General features: G+C 44.8%; 1 protein-coding gene across 1 annotated transcript; it reads right to left on the reverse strand.

Annotated features, from left to right (window-relative positions):
- Positions 1-5,731: 5,731 nt before the first annotated feature.
- On the reverse strand, positions 5,732-20,199 carry LOC137096858 (calcium-activated chloride channel regulator 1-like). Its single transcript, XM_067467095.1, has 5 exons — positions 20,046-20,199; positions 16,281-16,459; positions 8,046-8,223; positions 7,122-7,228; positions 5,732-6,040 (listed from the first exon to the last, which is right to left on the reverse strand). Exons 1-5 carry the CDS (start codon positions 20,197-20,199, stop codon positions 5,732-5,734), a joined length of 927 nt encoding a protein of 308 aa, XP_067323196.1.
- Positions 20,200-21,358: the final 1,159 nt, after the last annotated feature.

The raw sequence follows: 21,358 nt of genomic DNA on the forward strand, positions 1-21,358 counted from the left end.
GTATGGAAAAACCCAGATTTTCTGCCTTCTGAGGTATGCCGCTACTACCGACATACATTTTGTGAATGTCCTTGGGGCCGTACCGAGGCCGAACGGAAGCACGGTGAAGGAATAAGGCTGTTGCCCAATTTTGAAGGACAGAAATCGCCTGTGGGCCCACCTGATGGACAAATGGAAATAGGCGTCCCTTAAGTCTATTGAGGCGAAGAAGTCACCTCGATGTAGCATGGGAGTTATCGATGATACCGTAACCATTCTGAACCCATGCATGCCCCATAGTTCGCCATTCGGGTAAGGAGTAAGGCTCCTGAGAAGAGCTTTCTTCCCACGATGTCGAAACGCTTCCCTTCCCGATCTGAAGGGGTGTTCAACTGTCTCTCGGACTGGGCTGCCTTGACCACGACCGAGTTCGGGTCAGGATGATGTTTAAGCCACTCCAGTCCTTCGTCATTGGTGTGATACCATGCCTTGATTCTCTTTGAGGTAGGGGGTATCGCTGAGGGGGTCTTCCAGGATGCCTGGATGACCTGTAGCAGGTAAGGCAGAAAAGGGAGCAGTGGAGCTGGAGGAGTTTCGAACTGAACCCTTTTGAAGACTGGATCAGTGACCGCCTTTGAGGTCTGTTTGATCTCCAGGCCCAGCGTCTCTGCCATTCTGGCCACCTGTTGGCAAAGGCTCGAACATTGTCGGTTGGCAAAGGCGGATCGGCTTCGTAGGCTTCGTGGGTTGGAGACCTGCCAAGGGCAAGGGAGATCACCGACTCTGAGTGTACAGAGCCCTGAATGTCTTTATCTTGATCGTCCTCCTCCGAAGGTTGAGGGGAGGACGATGTATGCCTTGATGCGACTTGGAGAGGCCTGGCCACTCCGACTGGGGAGGATGGTAGAGGCGGTCGCTTCAACGCCGAGGCCTGTGCTTCTCTTGCCAACCATATGGTTTGTCGCCCCCTTTCCAGAGTCGCTGGAGGGAAAAGTTCTTGTCTCGCTGCCGGGGGGGGGGTGTTTCCACGACTGTCTGCACCGATTGAACTGGCGAAAGAGGCGGTTCTTCCTCCATCTGGACGTCTGGAGTCGGGTCCACCACTGGTCTCGGCTATTGCGCCGATTGGGTTGGGGATGACCGGGATGATGACGTCGCCGACGACGTCTGAGTCGGGTGTTTTGAAGAGGAAGAAGACAACGATCGAAGCTGTGTCCTCTTTTTCGCCGGGAGTTGTTGGAAGGATTTTCCCAGTGTTGAGGGATCGTGGGCGGAGCAGTTTTAGCCCTGCGAGATTCCTCGTGGGACCTCTTAAAGGCGATCTTCATTGCCAAGGTTGATGGCGGCATGGCCGTAATTGACCTTGTCGAGCGGACGGAAGCCACCGAGCTCGAGGTGGAAGGCCATCTTGCTGGTACCGTCTGGGTAGTGAAGGTGCAAAGCTGTTTCTGAGGCCGTTTGGATGCCCTGGATGATGTAGACAGTGGCTTTGAGGCCTGCATAATTGACGCCGACGTCGAAGGACCCGATATTGACAGAGATCGAGATGCAGTCGTCGCCGATGTCGAGGGCGTCGGTACCGAAGAAGGTCGAGAAGTCAAGGCTGTCGACGTCGAAGGTTGAGGAGCTAGAGATTCTTCGTAGAGAAGAACCTTGAGGCGCGCCACCCTGTTCTTTCTCGACTGGGCCGTCAGCGCCTGGCAATGTTTGCAAGTCGAAGTGTTATGGCCTTCTCCAAGGCAGCGGAGATACTTCGAGTGTTTGTCCGAGTCAGGAATCTTTCTCGGGCACTGAGTGCAATGCTTGAAGCGCGTTGTGGACATAATCAAGGAAAGCTTTTCCGAGCGAGCTGTGCGGAGGAAAAACAGGAACTACCAGGAGTGTGCGCCTTTTATGCTGGGTGGCTGGGCGGGGTTAACGCCAAAACTTAAAAGTTTCAATTTGGGAAGTTTTCCGTTGGAGCCTGCGCAGGCGCAGAAACTCCATATGTGTGCATTCACAGAGGCCACGAAGAAAAAATATACATTATATATGATATAATATATACACATATATTGAGGCTTCACAAGAAACTTTTGCTTCAAAAAGGACTCCGCGGCTGAAAAGGTTTGAGAACCCCTACTATAGAGATACAACATTATACAATCTTAAAAGAAGCATCCAATATGTTTTTGTTCTGAAGTCAAAACTCTTGTAATGAGATTAGAGCTACAAATGGCTTGGCCATGAAGGTGCTATCACGATGCAGTTGGTTCGTGCCGCCTGGATCCTCTTGATTACCCTGGAGATGAGTGGGAAAGGCGGGAAGATGTAGAGGAGACCTCTCAACCAGTCGAGAAGGAATGCGTCTCCGAGGCACCCTGGTACCGTGCCTGGTGGGAGACAGGCCCCAAACTGAGGGAGCTGGGCATTTGTGGGAGACGCGAAGAGATCGACGTCCGGCCATCCCCAGTCTTCGAAGACCAGGGTCAGCTCCTGCGGATTCAGTCTCCATTCGTGGGACGGTGATCACGTGTGACTCAACGAGTCCACCTTGACATTCTGGGCACCTGGTATTGCCACGAGCGAGATTGACTGGGCTACACACCATTCCCAAAGTGACAGCGAGAGGGTCAGCAGTTTTCTTGACCCCATTCCACCCTGTTTGTTTACATAGTATATGGCCACCATGTTGCCTGTGAGGATCTGGACATTCTTCCCTGTGACCAAAAGGGCAAAGGCTCTTAGAGATTTGTAGTTCGCCAGGAGCTCCAGGTAGTTTATGTGGCATAGCCTTTCCTTGGCAGACCAAAGGTCTTGGATGGAGAGTTCTCCTGTGTGGCATCCCCCAGGCGAACTTCGATGCATCCATCGTGAGGGTGATCGATGGAGGGTCGGGATGGAAGGGAATGCCCTGCAGACATCATGTCGAACTGTCCACCATTTTAAGGACTTTCTTACGGCTAGTGGGATGGTGAGACGCTTTGCTGTGTGATCTGTGATTGGGTTGAAGTGCCAGCGGAGTTACCATCACTGTCGATGCCATGTGGCCTAGGAGGATCTGAACTCGCTTGGCCGTTACTGTGCGGGATTAAATGCCTCGGAGTGCCTCGAGGCGGAGCGCCCGGAATCTTGCTTTGGGAAGGTACACTGACTGAGTCAGTGAATCGAACATGGCGCCGATGAATTTTATGCATGTCGTTGGAGTCAAGTTTGACCTTTCTTTATTCAGCTGGAGACCGAGGCTCCCAAGAAGGGAGAGAGTCTTTTGGATCTGGGACCTTAGAAGCACCGGTGAGCTCGCCGCCAGAAGCCAATGGTCTAAATATGGGAAAATCTGGATTTTTTGCTTTCTGAGGCATGTGGCTACTACCGACATACATTTTGTGAAGGTTCTTGGGGCCGTTACTAGACCGAATGGAAGCACGTTGAACGTGTAAGCCTGACCCGCGACTCAGAACTCCAGGAAGCGTCTGTGGTTCTGCCGTATCGACAGGTGAAAATAAGCGTCCCAGAGGTTGATGGATGCAAAGAAGTCCCCGTGCCTGAGGAGGGGGAGTATGGATGACACCATCACCATTCTGAACTTCTGGGCTTTGATGAAAGAGTTGAGGTCTCTCAAATCCAAAATTGGACGGAGGGAACCATCTGGTTTGGGGACGGTGAAGTATCTTGAAAAGAAGGCCTGCCCGTTGAAGCAATCTGGGAGGGGAGAAATCTCCCCTATTTGAAGAGGAGTGTCGACTTCTGATAAAATTGGAGAGGAGAGCTCAGTCTCGATGATTTGCCCCGTTGGAGGGAGCTCTTTGAACTCCAATGCATAACCGTCCTCCGCAATCTTTAGCACCCACACATCTGAGGTGATACTTCACAATGCATCGATGAAGTTTACAAGGCAGTCGCCGAATGGCAGGTGTCGAGGTCGAGATCTGAGGGCAGGGTTTGCAGGGACGAGCATAGGAACGACATCAGTATCGGCTAAAGAGACGGTATCATCCAGGGAAGCGTCAAACCCGACGCCTGGGATGATTGCCACCCAAACCGTGGTGGGCTCTAGGGCGTTGCTGCTGCGGTTGAGAGTGACACTGTTGGGACTGTTGCTGCTGCTGGGTTTGTTGTTGTGCAGTTTGAAGCGGGTGAAAGGTTTGGCGGTATGGGTGCTGTTGGTATGGAGCTGCATTCTGACGCCTCAAATACTGGAACCACCGTGTTCTTTGGGCTTGGGATTGATTTTCAATTCCGCATTTGGCTGCCAGGATTTTAAAGTCTTGGTTAGCCTTTTACTTGTCATCGGTGCCTGCACTGAAGAGGCCAAGGGCGTCAAAAGGCAGGTCCTCAATTACTTGTCTTGAGGACGTCGATAGTCCCGACGACCTGAGCCAGACATGTCTCCTGATGGCGACCGCATGCGCGATCATCTTTCCGGCTGTATCGCCTGTATTTGGCCATCTGCATCTGGTGATACACCAAAGAGTTCACCTACTGGGCCAGGGTGGTCAGGACCGTATGGTCTTCTTCCGACATACGCTGGAAGGACAGGGCTTTCTCCCAGAGAATTTGCTGGTAGGCCCCCATACAGGCCTCGTAGTTTGCCATTCTGGCCAAAAGGAGGGCCCCGGAATACAGCTTTCGACCAACGGCATCAAATCTTTTGCCCTCTCGGTCCGAGGGAGTCGAGGATTGCCTCCCGAATGCTTGTGCCGCCTTCACGACCACTTACTTTGGATCGTGGTGGTGTTTTAACCATTCCAAGCCATCATCGTCCGTACGGTACCAGGCCTCAATCTTTTTGGAGGTGGGAGGGATAGTTGATGGAGTCTTCCATGAAGCCTGAATTACATCCAGGAGATATGGAAGAAATGGCAAAAGAGGGGCTGGAGGCATCTCAGATTGGACCTGTTTGAAAACTGGGTCAGTCACTGCCTTGGAAGTATGCTTTAATTCCAAGTCTAAAGTATCAGCCATGCGGGCCATCTGGTCTGCGAAGGCCCTGACATCTGTTGGAAATGGAGGATCGGCCTCGTATGCATCATGGGCAGGGGATCTCTCGATACCGAGCGACAGTACCGAGCCCGAATGCACCGATGCGGTGAGTTCTCCATCTTCCTCTTCTTCAGCCTCGAATGGAGCGGGCGAGGATGAGGAAGGATTGTACGGAGGTGGAGGAGGTGGTGGACGCCGGGGTGCCAGCCTGGTGGTTTGTCTCCCCCTCTCTGGTGTCGTCGTGGGTGGAAAGAGCTCTTGTCTCTCAGTAAGTCCAGTTGGCTGGTTTGGCACCTCTATCACGGTATCTACCGAGATGACCGGGGATTCCGGACGCTCTTCCAGCACTTCAGACGGCATCTGTTCCTCCTGTGTCGGCTGGGGGAGGGGCTCCGGCTGAGCCGACTGAATCGGCGAAGACCTCACTGACGAGGTGGCCAATGAGGCAGTCGTTGCTCTCCTCGAAGAAGAAGAGGAGGAGGAAGGTTGAGGCACCGTCTTTTTCTTTTTGGCCAGCGGCTGAGTCGTAGCAGCCTTCGACATCGACTTCCCTGGAGTGGGAGGGACCGAAGAGGAGGAGGTCACAGCCCGATGGGACTCTTCCTGTGCCCTCCTAAAGGCAATGCGCACCGTGGTCGAAGATGGCGGTGTTGCAGTTGTCGACCTCGTGGAACGGGCCAACCGTACCGATGCCACAGAGCTTGTTGAAGAATAATGCACCCGTACGGTTTCTTTAGTTACCGTACACGGCCTCTTAACTTGCTTGGCTGGTCTGGAGGTTTTCGATGTCCTAGACATTGTCAACCGAGGCCTTTTCTGTGCACTCTTGGCTGCCTTTGTCTGACGAGTTGAGGGCTGAACCGGTGGAAGTGGATTTCCCGACGCCAGGGTTGGTACCGCTGTCAAAGTCTATTGTCCTGCAGTCGACGTGGAAGGTGTCGGTGCCAAGGACTGCTTGTACAGCAAGTAACGCAAACGATGGACTCAATTCTGTCGAGACTGTGCCGTCAAAGCTTGGCAGTGACGGCAAGAATCGGCAATATGCGCCTCGCCGAGGCAGAGGAGGCACAAAGAGTGCTTGTCCGAATCCGATATCTTTCTGGAACACTGCGTACAGTGTTTAAAATTTGTTGTGGACATCGCTAGTAGTTCCAAAGTGAGCCTTGCGACGGAAAAACAGGAACTGCGAAGCGTGCGCACGGGGCGCCTTTTATGCCCTGCCGGGGACTGGGCGGGGTTACCGCCAAAACTTGAAAAGTTTAAACTAGAGAAGTTTCCGTTGGTGCCTGCGCAGGCGCAGACACTCCACATGTGTGCATTCACAGTGACCATGAAGAAAAAAAAATTATGTGAAATATATCACAAACATAGGAATATGGAACAATTGGATGATGAGATTGGATCTTGATTTTAACTAAGAGACGCTAATGAGATGTTTTATTGTTTTATTGATTTTGTAATGATTATTATTATGCTATTGTTTTAATTGTTTTAACTGTTTTATGATGTTTTGAGCATTGAATTTTGCTACTGTAAACCGCTTTGAGTCACCCGAGGACTGAGAAAAGTGGTATATAAATATAATAAGTAAGTAAATAAAAAAAAATCTATTGTTATTATTCAATATTTATACATTTTATTGCCTTTATGTTACCCAGGAAATTTTAATTTGAAATTTAGAGGTTTACGTGTGGACATATAAAACTCTGACTCAGAGAAAAATATTGCTTAGCAACATGTTTCAGTGGGATATTTGAATTGTACAGAAGCTACGTCATTAGCATGCTTCCAGAAAAAAATATATAATTGTCCCGCCACATTTTTTTCACTTTCACACAGATCCTGTGCCCCCAATCACAGTGAATGGGATGACTATAAAGTTTAAAGCAAAGAAATAATGAAAGAAAAGCAGAGAAGTGACTGGAAGTAAGAGCATTACCGGTAACATGTTGTTTTGGATCTAATAAGGAGATAAGAAGGCTTGTCTAGCAGTAGCAAAACATAAATGTCCATCTATTTATTTTATTGAATGATTGGCTAACTTATCTCCTGCCTTTCTCTTTCAAACCCAAAGCATGGACTTCGGATTAGCAAATTCAGGGATGCTATTATTTCCAACTTATTGTTACCATTTCTACCCCGAAAAACTCTGATGATTTCCAAATCTTTGATATCCAAACCTGAATAGATTGTTGGCTGATATCTCCACTTCCAGATGAAATTCTACTGAAAGCATCAGTGAGGCCGTTGTCATCCAGACTATCAGTGGCAGAAAATTTCAGGCCTCCTAAATATAATATGAAGAGTAATCACAATAATTTGTCAGCTGAAATAAAATGTAAATTTTCTATATTCGATTTAATAGCGATGCATCAAAATAAGCTTAACAGTTGCATATAGACCCACTCACTGTTATAAACAGACACATAGTTCTGTGGGATCTGTAACTTCTTTACATAGAAACGTGTTCTTTTATACAGAAATAAATCGCAAAACAACTCTTTTTTTTCCATTTGCTAAAAAATCAAATTTGAAGCTAGCTATATATTCAGATTAAAACAAGAAACTTATATAAGGATTATAAAGAGCTCCCCACATAAAACAACCCCTCATACTAATTTAAAATGTCTTGGTATATTTTCAAACTAGATAGTTATAGCACTATGGTTGCACTTTAATGGGCTTTGCCACGTCCCATGGAATTCCAATATTTGTAATTTGGTGGATTACGTGGATCCTAAAACATAAATCCCAGGATTTGGTAGGCAACATAGTAATTTGAAAGTTCCTACCAGCTGGGCCCTACTATGCAACCGTGGCCTTGATATACAGGTATTCTTTAGACATATCAAGTTGCCCAGGTTTGATTCTGCTCATAGAAGAAGAAAATGGCAAATGCAGTTTCCATCTTTCTCATCTTCTGTATCATATTCCGAATCTTTCCAATGTGTTTCCAGAACAATTTACAGTGGTACAATTATCCCTGTTCCACTTTAGCAAAGATGTATTTAGTATCAAATCATAATGGACTGACTGTGAATCCATTAATGCTGATAGACTTAGAGCAGCTGTATGGTGTAAAAATATTCTGACTAATCACGTACCAGTCATGTCTGTCAACATTTCCAGTTCTTTTGCAGCACTTGGCCCCAAAGCAATGGTATGAATTATAGACCCACTACTTCGAACTTCAGCAAAACAAGAGCTTACACCTGAATCTTCCCCATTGGTCAAGAGTACAATTTCACAACCTTCTGTACTTGTGTATTTCTCTAAAAACACCTATATAAAAGAGAGTATTTGTAAAAAAAAAAATTAGACACACTCATATATGTCAATAACCAGCATTAGAAGAAATAGAGCATATGTCAGAGCAAACTGCCTGGATAAACGTATGCTAAATTTGACAAACAGAGTCAGTTTTGGGTATGAAAAATGAATCAGTTAATGTCTTTCTTGTAAGAGCCAGAGGCAGAGTTTTGAACCTGTCCATATGAACCAGCAGAAAACAAACTCACTTGATTTCTAAATGACAGCACTCCAAATATTTCAAGATTAGTCTTCAGGCTAAACATACGCAGCCATGATTTATAGAATTTAAGTTCCAAATCCTTGGCTGTCTTGATAATATCTTCAAAACACATTCCTGGTTGTTAATATTTTTCCTAAATGGTAATGAACAGAACGGGACACAGTATTCCAGGTGAGGTCTGGCCAAAGCAGAAGGGATTGGTAGTATTGTCTCCCATTTTAGTCTGCTTTGGTCCAAATTTGCATCATTTTTAATAATTAAAAATGATTATTTATTTATTTATTTATTTATCGTGTCAGGGGCAACCAGAACATTATATTACATTTCTAACAGAACAAAACAAACAGATAAAAAAACACAAAGTTTGCAAACTTGGTAGTTGATTAAATGTCCTTTGACCAGTATCTGGCTACTTGGAGTGCCTCTGGTGTTGCCACAAGAAGGTCCTCCATTGTGCATGTAGCAGGGCTCAGGTTGCATTGCAGCAGGTGGTCTGTGGTTTGCTCTTCTCCGCACTCGCATGTCATGGATTCAACTTTGTAGTCCCATTTCTTAAGATTGGCTCTGCATCTTGTGGTGCCAGAGCGCAGTCTGTTCAGCGCCTTCCAACTGGCCCAGTCTTCTGTGTGCCCAGGAGGGAGTCTCTCATCTGGTATCACCCACGGATTGAGGTGCTGGGTTTTAGCCTGCCACTTTTGGACTCTCATTTGCTGAGGTGTTCCAGCGAGTGTCTCTGTAGATCTAAGAAAACTATTTCTTGATTTAAGTCGTTGACATGCTGGCTGATACCCAAACAAGGGATGAGCTGGAGATGTCACTGCCTTGGTCCTTTCACTATTGGCTGCTGTAAAACAAAATTAGAGGACCACCACACCTTGGACAGGGTGGTCAAACAATCCCACCGCTGCCACCAGTATAACAAAATTAACGACTGACCATAGGTTAAATATATCAATGACTGATGTTATTGGTAGATATGGCTGCCACCACCTCAGCTTTATTGGTCTGAGGAACCAAAGGTGTGAATGTGTGGTAGGTAAAGTGTGTTTGCCCTTGGTTCTTCTGTAACTGCTTTACTGGTTGACTGGACTCTAAAAACGTTAGACAGACTGAGACTGAAGCCAGTTAAAGGTGAACTAGAAAAGGTTTATTGAACTTTAAACAAATGTCGACTCATAGAATGAGCAGTACAGAAGCGTAATTTAGTTAATAAGACTTAGTTATTCAGACAAGTAGTTCCACTGACATTAAAGCTTTTAAAACTGTGAGTTTCCTTAATCATACTGTTCTATTCTTAGAAACAGTATCACTTAGAGAACAGACCCCTATCTGTCTCACACACAGGGCAAAAAGCTCTCTTATACTTTCCCTAAGTATAAGAAGACAAGTCTCTCTGTTACTGATTCTCTCAATACAGTAACCCTAGCCCTTGTCTGTAACTCATTCCCTATCTTTAAGGTTCACTTTAAAGCTTTCTTTCCCTGTCAGACTCCTATTCTAGCTTCCTCTCTTAAAATCCCATCCTTCTGTGTCTGATGTCAAGACACTTCTCCTCTTGTCAAAAGCTGACAGCCTCTTTCCCTCTCTCAACCGACTCCTCCCCTAATTGCTCTGACCAATCAGGAGTTGGCTTGACTCCTCCTCCTGCTTCTGCCTGTCTTTCAAGATGACAGCCACTGACTTTCAGGCTTCGGCCTGGACGCCTTAAAGGTAGATTTCACTACAGCTGCTATTTCCCAGCGGATGTCAGGTGGTGCAATACCAACTAAACAGTGTAATTTCTCCAGTGGTGTAGGGCGCAGACACCCTGTGATAATGCGGCATGTCTCATTAAGAGCCACATCCACTGTTTTAGTGTGGTGAGATGTGTTCCACACTGGGCATGCATACTCAGCAGCAGAGTAGCATAGCGCAAGGGCAGATGTCTTCACTGTGTCTGGTTGTGATCCCCAGGTTGTGCCAGTTGTGAAGATCCCTTACCTTGCCAGCCAGGGTGGCAGGGCCTAGAAGAGACAGGCTAGGTAGTTTCAGCTTAGAAGGCCTGGCAGAGGGCAGCAGGAGCCATCTTAGTTTAGGGAGACTCCAGTTCAGAGAGGGGGAGTGGCCTAGGCCTGAGCCAGCCCAGCAACAGCCAGGATTGGTTTGTTAAAGGGGGGTGGAGTTAGACTGTTGGAGGGAAAGTAAGAAGCTGTTTTTAGTTCAGTTCAGTTCTGGGTGATGTTAGAGTAGGATTAGAGTTTTAGGAGTCTCTGTTAGGAATAGGCAGTTTGCCTGAAGTTTGCACAGCAGATTAGGCTGTGGCAGACTGGATTACAGCTATTTTAGAGAAGAAATAGCTGGGTTTTGTATAGGAACTGTAACAAAGAATAGAACCATTCTCTCATGCAACCGTTACGCTTTTAAGAACAAGAACACTTTAATTGTAACAGCCAAGCTTATGAACCTGCATTCCCTTTCATTCTGTAACTTTTATTCAATAAACCTTTCTTGTTATTTTTGAAACATAAGACTGAGTCAAGTGCCATTTGTGGATTTAGTCCCTTTTCTTTTTTTAATTCAACCTCATCTGTTTTCCTACAAAGAAGCCTTTTTTAAAAGACAGTACTTGGGGGTGTTTTAAACAATCCTTTTAACATCGTAAATAGCTAGAGGGTTCCTGGTCATTTGATTTATGGTGGCAGCGAAGGTTTAAATAGAGAGACATCTCCTTAAGTGCTATATTAGTGGTGTATTCTTTATTAAAGGAAGGACAGTTTGTGGGATCTGTTTGCCCCCTGTCCAGTCATATTGTTTGGCCAAAAAGCCTGCCTTTATAATTGGGGGTTAGATTGTGGGATTGATCTTATTGCCATCTGCCTAGTTATTATAATTGGTGGGGCAGTGGTGGATCTGTTTGCCCCCCTGCCCTGGACGGCCAAAGAAGATAGTCCTTTATACCAGTCAACTTTCGTATGACCCACTTTTTGCTTGATGTTCAGGCAGTGCTTCTTGCACGGTCCAGAGTGACTCCCAGATATTTGGATGTGCTGCAATCCTCCAGTGGGATGATTCCCATGATACCAAGCCCAGTCGTTTCTGACTCTGAGCTGTGGTGCTCATCTTCATTTCTGGGCTGAGGAGTTGGTATCATGGGAAACCCTGTATCTTTATCTATGACGGGTGTAAACGGGTGTAATGATGCAATCCCAATCAGGGAAAGACCGATGGTATTACATCACTCCAGAAGGGGTGGAACCACCAGGGTCACTGAATAGGTGGTGGGTCATCTTATAGCCACAACTAAAATTGTAGGAATTTGTTAGGTTGTACAGTATTGTATCTGAAGAGCCAGACGAGGCTGTGATGAGTCATTGCATTGATCCCGTGGGGCGGGCTCGAAGGCCGCTAGAAGCTCAAGGTGGGCCATATGATGGCTAGTTGGCCTAGTTGACCATCAGTTTGGAATGATCAAGTCCCTGATATGTTATGCGTATCACATTAAAGGTGGGAAGGTCGATCGTTACTGCAATCGATGGTCGATGGGAATGGAACAGGAGGTTTGTGAAAGTATCCACCTGTGTCGTCCACCAGTATAGAGGTTTGAGTAGCCGATCTGGGATCAAGAGGAAAGTCAACTGTGGCTTTGAGGTGTGTAGTGACCTGTGACCCACATTTGGAGTGGTCCAAGGTGGGGCCCGGTAGAGGGCACAACTGTTTGACATTGAGGGTAGAAAAAAACCCTGATGTCATCAGAACTGTCGAGGGTCAAACCCGAAGACAGGCCTAACAGAATGATATCTCATCCTGTAGGAATATAAGAAACGTTTCCTGAGGGAAGCGATGTGGGCGAGAGTGATGACCAATATTCCGATGAGTTTTATGTCGTCGGCACCAGATGTGGCCTTTGTAAGGCAGGGATATGGTATAGAGGTATCATACTGAAGAAAGCCTTATTGACCTAGAGAGAAAAAATATGTTGGCTCTTGTGGAAGACCACCACAGTGGTCATAGAGTGTGCCGTTGAGATAGTGGCCTGATGGAAAGTCATTGGAGTGGAAACCATAGCCATTGGAGAATAAGGTCTGATTCGAGAGCGAGAGGCACTGAATCATCATTGAAGAATAGGTCAGAAAAAAACGAAGTATTTGCCTTGGGAAAAGGTGATAAAGCGTCGTGTGATGTAGAGGGAAATAAGGATGGACCCCTCCGAACTGTCTTCATGGTGGGAGGGAGAGACACTCTGGTGTATAGTCGTAATGTAGGAGTAGGAGCAGGACTGACTCCTCACAGTATTGAAAGACGGGACCGAGGAACGTCCTGAGCAGTAAGAGAAAAAACCACCTCTTTTCAGTGGACTGGTTAGTCAACTCTTTCAGTTGGAAGAAGACAGAGTCTAAATCTGAAGACAAGGACTCTTGGAAGTTATATATATATATATATATATATATCCGCAATCAGAGTAGTCAACCATCAGGACCAGATAGCACCTCTGATCTTTTTTTTTTTTTTGGCAGGAAGCAGGCAGGCTTTGAAGCTGCAGGGCTGTCCAATGCTAGTAAAGGTGGCCAACTGCACCTTTATCGAGCCCTCAGAGATGTAGGGTGGGGGCGACCGTAGCCGATCCCTAGTATTTATTTATTTATCGTGTCATCTGCAATGAGAACATTGTATTACATTTCTAACAGAACAAAACAAACAAACAGATTAAAAAAAACACGAATTTTGCAAACTTGGTAGCTGATTAAATGTCCTTTTACCAGTATCTGGCCACTTGGAGTGCCTCTGGTGTTGTCGCAAGAAGGTCCTCCATCGTGCATGTGGCAGGGCTCAGGCCGCACTGCAGCAGGTGGTCAGTGGTTTGCTCTTCTCCACACTCGCATGTCGTGGATTCAACTTTGTAGCCCCATTTCTGAAGGTTGGCTCTGCATCTCGTGGTGCCAGAGCGCAGTCTGTTCAGCGTCTTCCAAGTCACCCAGTCTTCTGTGTGCCCAGGGGGGAGTCTCTCATCTGGTATCACCCACGGATTGAGGTGCTGGGTTTGAGCCTGCCACTTTTGAACTCTCGCTTGCTCAGGTGTTCCAGCGAGTATCTCTGTAGATCTAAGAAAACTATTTCTTGATTTAAGTCGTTGACGTGCTGGCTGATACCCAAACAAGGGATGAGCTGGAGATGTCTCTGCCTTGGTCCTTTCACTATTGGCTGCAACTTCCTGGCGGATGTCAGGTGGTGCAATACCGGCTAAGCAGTGTAATTTCTCCAGTGGTGTAGGGCGCAGACACCTGTGATAATGCGGCATGTCTCATTAAGAGCCACATCCACTGTTTTAGTGTGGTGAGATGTGTTCCATACTGGGCATGCGTACTCAGCAGCAGAGTAGCATAGTGCAAGGGCAGATGTCTTCACTGTATCTGGTGTGATCCCCAGGTTGTGCCAGTCAGCTTTCGTATGATATTGTTTCTGGCACTCACTTTTTGTTTGATGTTCAGGCAGTGCTTCTTGTAGGTCATAGAGCGGTCCAGAGTGACTCCCAGGTATTTGGGTGCGCTGCAATGCTCCGGTGGGATTCCTTCCCAGGTGATTGTCAGAGCTCGGGATGCTTGTCTGTTCTTAAGGTGAAAGGCACATGTCTGTGTTTTAGATGGATTAGGGATCAGTTGGTTTCCCCTGTAATAGGCGGTTAGAGCACCTAGAGCAGTGGTTCTCAACCTAGGGTCCCCAGATGTTTTTGGCCTACAACTCCCAGAAATCCTAACAGCTGGTAAAATGGCTGGGATTTCTGGGAGTTGTAGGCCAAAAACAACTGGGGACCCCAGGTTGAGAACCACTGACCTAGAGCTTCAGAGAACTCCCTAGTGATCGGGTATGACGATGCCTAGTTGGGTGGTCGATACCGATAGGTTCACACAGCATCGAGGAAGTGGATGAGACTTGGCCGGTATCAGGTTAGGAGTCTGACCCTTGGTTTTGGTGAGGGTTTGTCTTTCAGCCTATTGGAGAATCTGATGATTTGACCTGGATCTTTCTTGGTGGCCCTTGATAAAAAAATCTACATGTCTTGGAGTCAGCATGTAGAGGAGTGAACATGCCAGGCTCTAACCAGGGTAATGTAACTGGCAAGGGAGCCATGATTACGACGAAGTTCGATCGAATCCAAATTCTTTTGGTAAGATTGGATTATCAAAGCTGGTGACGGAGCCGAGCTCCATAGTCGTCGTGTTTCATTTTTATTTATTTATTTTTAGGAGAAACAATGTGTACTGGCAGGAACAAGGGCCCTGTGGAGGCATCCAATCCTAAGGCCTTTTGAAATCGTGGCCGAAGGAGAAGCAAAGTTAAGACCATTAGCCTCTCTGGAAGTGTGGCAGAAATGAGAAGAGCTGCCATTAGGGCCCGCTGTAATGCCAGTATCTATATTTGAAGCAGAGATGGCTGCTGTCAAGCCGGATAACCCATCCGGAGAGGTATTGTGGCGACAAGCAACCACCAGGAGGTGGCGCAGTGCCAAGAGGTGGCTCAGCCTGTCTGTTTAACTTTGCAGGCCATTTTTGTCATCCTTTGAGGCAGCTTGTCTTTGGGACGCCATTTTGTGGAAACCACATCGCATAGGGTTTCAAACTGACAAAAAAAAAGCCACTCGTAGCCCCGGAGAGAAGGGACACTCTCTCAGAAGAAGGTAAGCTGATTTTTGATGTCAGCACCCCTCTCATGGGGGGGGGGGGTATTGTCCCCAAGGGGAAAAAACCAGTTCCCAAGGGGCGAAGTAGCCCGTCAGGAAGGAAGTCGCTAGAGACAAGCGGAGGCCAGCAAGCGCATAAGGGACAACAAGGGCCATTGGGTGAATGGCCATGGCCGTGACCCAAGTGATTTAGGTCGATGGAGTAGGTATCGACATCGAACAGGTCCCTTACTGTTTTTGAGGGGCGGGTGGACTGAGAGTGAATCACTGCCTCACTCCTGTCGTGTCCATGCCATGTTATCCAATCCCGAAGGGTGAAACTCCATTTTTTATTTGCCATATGTCCTGATGGCAAAGAATGGAGCCCTTCCATGTTGAGGAGGGCGACTGAAGGATCTCACCGTTTGGGAGATGGAGCCGGTTCTCATCCGTCTGATTAGCCAATGTGCCTGGGCAGTTAGAGCTTTTTGAACTCTAATTAGAAGGTACCGCTTTTAGGTTCAAAAAACCTGTTAAAATCAGCCGGGTGCCGATTGAATATCGGGACGGCAACGGTCTTCAGCAACAGCCCCTCCCAAGGTAGAGGGGAGGCTGGAATATGGCACACTTGTTCGGCAAGTCTCTAGCCGGGCCAAGTTGAATGGCACCAATGCCGGGAAGGCGACAAAAGCCCCTGTGTTGATATGCGACATCTCGTTATCTTGAAAAAACATGGGTCGCAATCGAACGGATGCCATGGGAAGACTATAAGAAGCTCCGAAGTCACTGCTGCGGCGGAAAAAATTGAACTAGGGAGCATACGGCCAGGGGGCCCTTTATACCCTTGGGAGGAGTGGGCGGGCATACTGCCAAAATTCAAAAATATAACTTGAGAAGTTTCTGATCAGTCCTGTGCAGGCGCAGTAACTCCATATGTGTGTATTCAGACACCACGAAGAAAAAAGTAAATATAGTAAATAAATAAGTTGTCAATCTTCTTTCACACACCCCTAATATTGCAAACCCCCCCCCCCCCCAAGTGCATACGTAAATATACATAGATATTTATGTAGGATTTCCAACAATTGGTTCCAAGGTTACTAGATAAATAAAATATAGTCCAAAATATCTAAAATAATAAGAAATGAAATATCTGATATTTTTCTCCTTCACCTGAAATCCTTCACGCACTCCAGAACATATGTTAGTTCCTCCATCTACTGTATCAGGAAGATAGTTTTTAAGAGATTCCCGCACAGTGTCACTGGTAATCTGCCGTAAACCGGTCTGCCTTACAGCGAAACTGTGAAAAGTTACAATTCCAACCCAGGATCTCATTTCAATAATCTGGAGAAGAAGGCATCACTATATAGCTCTAGGCATGGGCAGCCCCATCCCCCTTTCATTTCTTTTGCATTTATCAATTTTTCCTTACTCTTGGTCTTTTCCCCCCTTCAACCCAATAATTTAGTTTCCTATCCCATTCCTTTAATTTTGCCAAGGGAGGAATTCCTGGGAGAGCCTGAAATAGATACATCGTTTTTGGAAATATCAATATTTTCAATGCCCTTTTCCTAGACATCTGTCTCAAATTTTTATTTTTCCACCTACTCAATTGTTTTAACATTCTCTTCCATGCCATTCTGTAATTTCCATCTATTATTTTATCAAGTGTCTTATATATCCAAATTCCCAAATACTTCATCTTTTTAATACCCAATTTGAACCCTGATTCCTTCCTTATCTCTAATTGTTCCCTTGGGGGCGTGTTGATAAAGAATATCTGATTTCTCCATATTAACTGATAGCCCTGATTCTTTTTTAAACTCCCTCAAAATTATTTGAATTGATTTAATCATTTCCCTTGGTCTCTGTGTCAAAATTATTGCATTGTCTGCATGCAAGTTCAATCTCCATTCCTCCTTCCTCCCAATCTTATACCCTTCCCATGTTTCATCCATCCTTATTTTATGTGCTAGGGGTTCTATTGCCAGAGCAAATAACATTGGAGATAACGGACACCCTTGTTTGGTCCCGTTTTCAATTTGAATGTTTTCCGTTCTTTGTCCATTCACTCTAATACTAGCTGTATTTTCCCTATATACATTTTTGATCATTTCACAAAAATTATTCCCCAAATTTAGTTCTTTACATAATCTGTACAAATATACATGGTTTACTTTGTCGAAAGCTTTGTACACATCTAACTTTAGAATTGACAGTTTTCTTTTCATTTTTGTTGCATGACAAATTGCGTTGACAACATTCCTTATTGGCTCATTGATTCTCCGTCCTTTAACAAACCCATATTGGTCTTCTCCTATAATCTTTGGTAGAATAACTTCCAATCTATTAGCTATAATTTTCATAAATATCTTATAATCTTGGTTTGCTAAACTGATCGGACGATATGATTCTGGGAGCTCTGGTTGTCTCTCTGGCTTCAAAACTGGAATAATTTCTGAAAGTTTCCATGTTTCCGGGACAATACCTCTGAAATATACCTCATTAAACATTGCTGTCATATATGGTACCAACTCATGCATAAAGGTCTTATAGAATTCTGCTGTGTATCCGTCTATACCCGGTGCCTTAAATTGTTTCAGTCCTTTAATTACCTGAATTACTTCTTCCTGTGTTATTTCACGTTTAGTATGCTTTTATCCTCCTCATTTACTTTATTCCCATTTTTTAATTCTTTATTTTTCACCTGTTCTTTTTGGTACAACTCCCTGTAAAATTCTCTTATTATGTCTTCTAGTTGCTTTCTCCCTTCTTTCACCAATCCATTTTTATCTTTAAGTTTTGTTATGCATGACTTTTTCTTTCTCCTCTTTAAATATCTCACCATTTGTTTCATTGATTTTGTACCCCATCCATTAATTCGTTGCCTCACACCTTGTCTCATTTTATTCCATTGCACCTCATCCATTAATTCCAATCCTTTCTTTTTCTCCTTTAAAATACTATTTATATTTCTTCTCCTCGTTATTCTCAGTTGTTCCTGCATTAATTCAATTTCTTTTATACATTTTTCTCTTTTCTCTCTCCAGCTTTTCCTTATGTGGGACTCAATACTAATACATTGACCTCGTAATACACTTTTAAATGAGTCCCATACCACATTTTTAGATAACTCTCCAGTATCATTTATTCTAAAATATTCTTTTATCTACTCCTGAAGCTTCCTTTTATATTCATCTTTTCCTGTTACTGTTGTGGTTCAACAACAACAGCATGATGGGGATGAGAGTGAGAGTGCAGCTGATGATGTTGGCTTTCAGTTTTCTCAGTCACAGCCTGTATCTGTAGAGAGGCCGCAGTTCTAACAGGAAAGGAATGCAGATGATAAGACAGATGCTGAGAACCAGGGTCAAGATGCCCAGGTGTTGAGACGGAGCCCACGGATTGCGGCCAAGTGTTGAAATCATCCGTTTGGTGGGAAAGCTGCTTGTTTTGATGTTTAGTGAATATATGCTCTGCTCTGGGGATTTCTCGCTGTCAGTTCCAACTTGGCTTTATGGCTAGCTCCGGCTCCTGGCCTTGGGGAAGGCTGCTTCATGCTATTTCATGGACTTTACACTGAACCTGTGCTTCAAGTCTCCTGCTTTGGCAATATGGATTATATTGGATTATAACCTGTACTATTGATCTTTTCACTGCTTATGAACTGCCTTTTGTTTGGAACCCTCACAATAAACTATATACCTCACAACTGTGGATGGTTTGTTGTGGAGAGCAAGGTGAATCTTATTCTGAGACACAACAGTTACCACCGAATTATATCTCCAAATTCTTTGTCTTATCTCATTAATCAATCCCACAGTTGCAATCAGGGGACTATGGTCCGACAAAAATATTGGTTTCCTTTCAACTTTCTTTATTTGGGCTTTGCTTGCTTTGTTTATTAGAATATAATCTATACAGCTAAAATTTTTGTGTCTTGCTGAGTAGTAAGTATCTCTAATACTCTGATTTGCATGTGCAGCCACCATATTAAGCTTATTTACATTTACTGCTTTCTTAATTTTAGTAGTTAAGTCCAAATTGAAATCACCTGCCCAAATCAATGTCCCTTCCGCATAATTATCCAGCTTCTTTTTTGTATTTAGTATATACTGTTTTGTGTTTCTATTAGGTGCATACATCACAGCTAATGTTATTTTAACCTGATTTATCTTCCCTTTCACGAAAACAGTTCTGCCTTCCCTATCTTTCTGAACATCAAGCACCTCAAATGGAACATTTTCATTTATTAGAATCGCTACCCCTTGTGAGTTTCCTCGTGAGTTCCAAAATTCTGTTCCATGTTTTATCCTAATCAATTTATCCCTCCCCCTCTTTTTATGGGTTTCTGATAACATTATCACATTTATTTTACAGTCCCTTGCCAATTTCAACAACCTATAAATCTTGAATTCTGAATTTCCGTTTAAATTTAGTGACAGAATAAAAATATCACACATTTGTTTTATTTCATTTCATTTTTATATCTCCCCCCCCCCTTGTTTCTTCAGCTTCCTTTCTTCTCCTCTCACCCTTTTTGCCCCCCTCCCTGGATCCCCAACATGCCCCTTCCCGTCTGAGTCCAGTCCTTCCCCTTCTCTCATCAGAGAAGGATCTGAAAGAGTTCTATTCTCCTCCCTTCTCAGACTCCTCTTGGTGGCTGCGTTGCCCTTCTCCAGTTCCCCCTCCTGCAAAAAATAATATTATTTTAACCCAGTTTATCAACTTTTTTTAATGCTTGCATCTTGGATCTTGTTTCCATTCTTCTTGATTCCTCTTTCAGCTTTTGCTTTTTCAGTTCTCTCAACTGTTTTTCCAAAGTTCGTATTTGATCCAAGTCCATTTGCTTCAAATTTCTTAAGTCTATAGTCTTTTGTAAATCTTGTCCCTGCTCTCCTTCCCTGTTCATCGAGTCTCCAATAACAAATATACTCTGAGTCTGTTCGCCTTTGTCTGCAGCTTCCAGCTCTATAGATGTTATCTGTCCAGCTGCCTGAAGAATGTCCTTGGCCTTTTTACTCCCCTTCTTTCTTTTGAGGCTTCTATGGGCCTCTTCGTTGTCTGATTCCTCTGTCCCATCCGACATTCCCCCTTCTGTACAAAATCTCAGAAGTCTAAGCATGGTCTTTCCACTAGTCAAATCTGGAGCTTTAAATAATCTACCATCTTTGTAGACAATCAGGGAAACCCCTTGACACCACTCATCTGAAGATATAAAGTGTCTGTTGTTCCTGGTGGTGACCTTATATTCTGGACAAAAAGACACTTTTTGAAGGAACCATAGCATGTAGTTTCATGGTGTTGCCAATTCAGAGCAACAGAAAAGCCCAAAGACATTCTGTGCCTTCACAAGGTGTGTCAGGTTTAACAACAAAGAAATCAGAGAAGTTCGTGAAGTCACTATTTATGGAAGGTGGCTTTTTGGGTCATGTAGATTGTGTATTTCTTGAACAGCTTCAGATATAGTAAACATCAGAGAAGGATCCAAGCATTCATGAACTACTGGTTAGATTCAGAGATAAACACCCATTCTGGGAATATATTGCATGTTAACCCAAAAAAAAATTGTATTAAAAGAGGCAGATATTCTATTTTAAGCTATCTTAATTCTTTGAATCTGTCTTCTAATTTGTCATTTGTTTTATATAACATTCAAAGATCATATTACTTATATTGTTTTAAATTTGTTAGATTGTTTAGATTGCTATAGAATCATGTAAGTTTTACAAGGTCTTTAGCTTTCTTTCCTACTCACCGCTGGTGCCTCACCAGACTACACAACTCAGCATTGTGTAGGATTGATCCGTGATAGTTAAAGTGGAATCAAACTGCATTAACTCTACAGTTTAGATCAGTCGTTCCCAAATATGGTCCGTGGACCACCAGGGTCCCCAAAAACTAAAATATGGTCCGTGACCTCACCATTATTACACAGTTGCAACGAGAGCGACTGGTCTCGCAGAACCCTCTTTTAGTGCAGAGTCAACGAGGATATTGGCAGGGGAGAGGCTGACTACCCATGAAAGGCATGACAACAAGCCTCCTGACTGCTGCTTCTCCTCCTCCCTCCCCCTCCCCCCGAGCAGAGCCGTTCCATGTGGCACCTGGAAGTGGGGTGCTTGGTATTTTTGTTTTTAGGCCTGTTCCTGGTGTTATTTGGGGTGCTGATTCAGAACATTGTATTGGATAGATCACATCAGCTCTAGATTATTAAATAAATATGTGGGTGAGCAGATAGCGACTAC

The sequence above is a fragment of the Anolis sagrei genome, chromosome 4, assembly GCF_037176765.1.
Source record: "Anolis sagrei isolate rAnoSag1 chromosome 4, rAnoSag1.mat, whole genome shotgun sequence".
Taxonomy (NCBI): Eukaryota; Metazoa; Chordata; class Lepidosauria; order Squamata; family Dactyloidae; genus Anolis; species Anolis sagrei.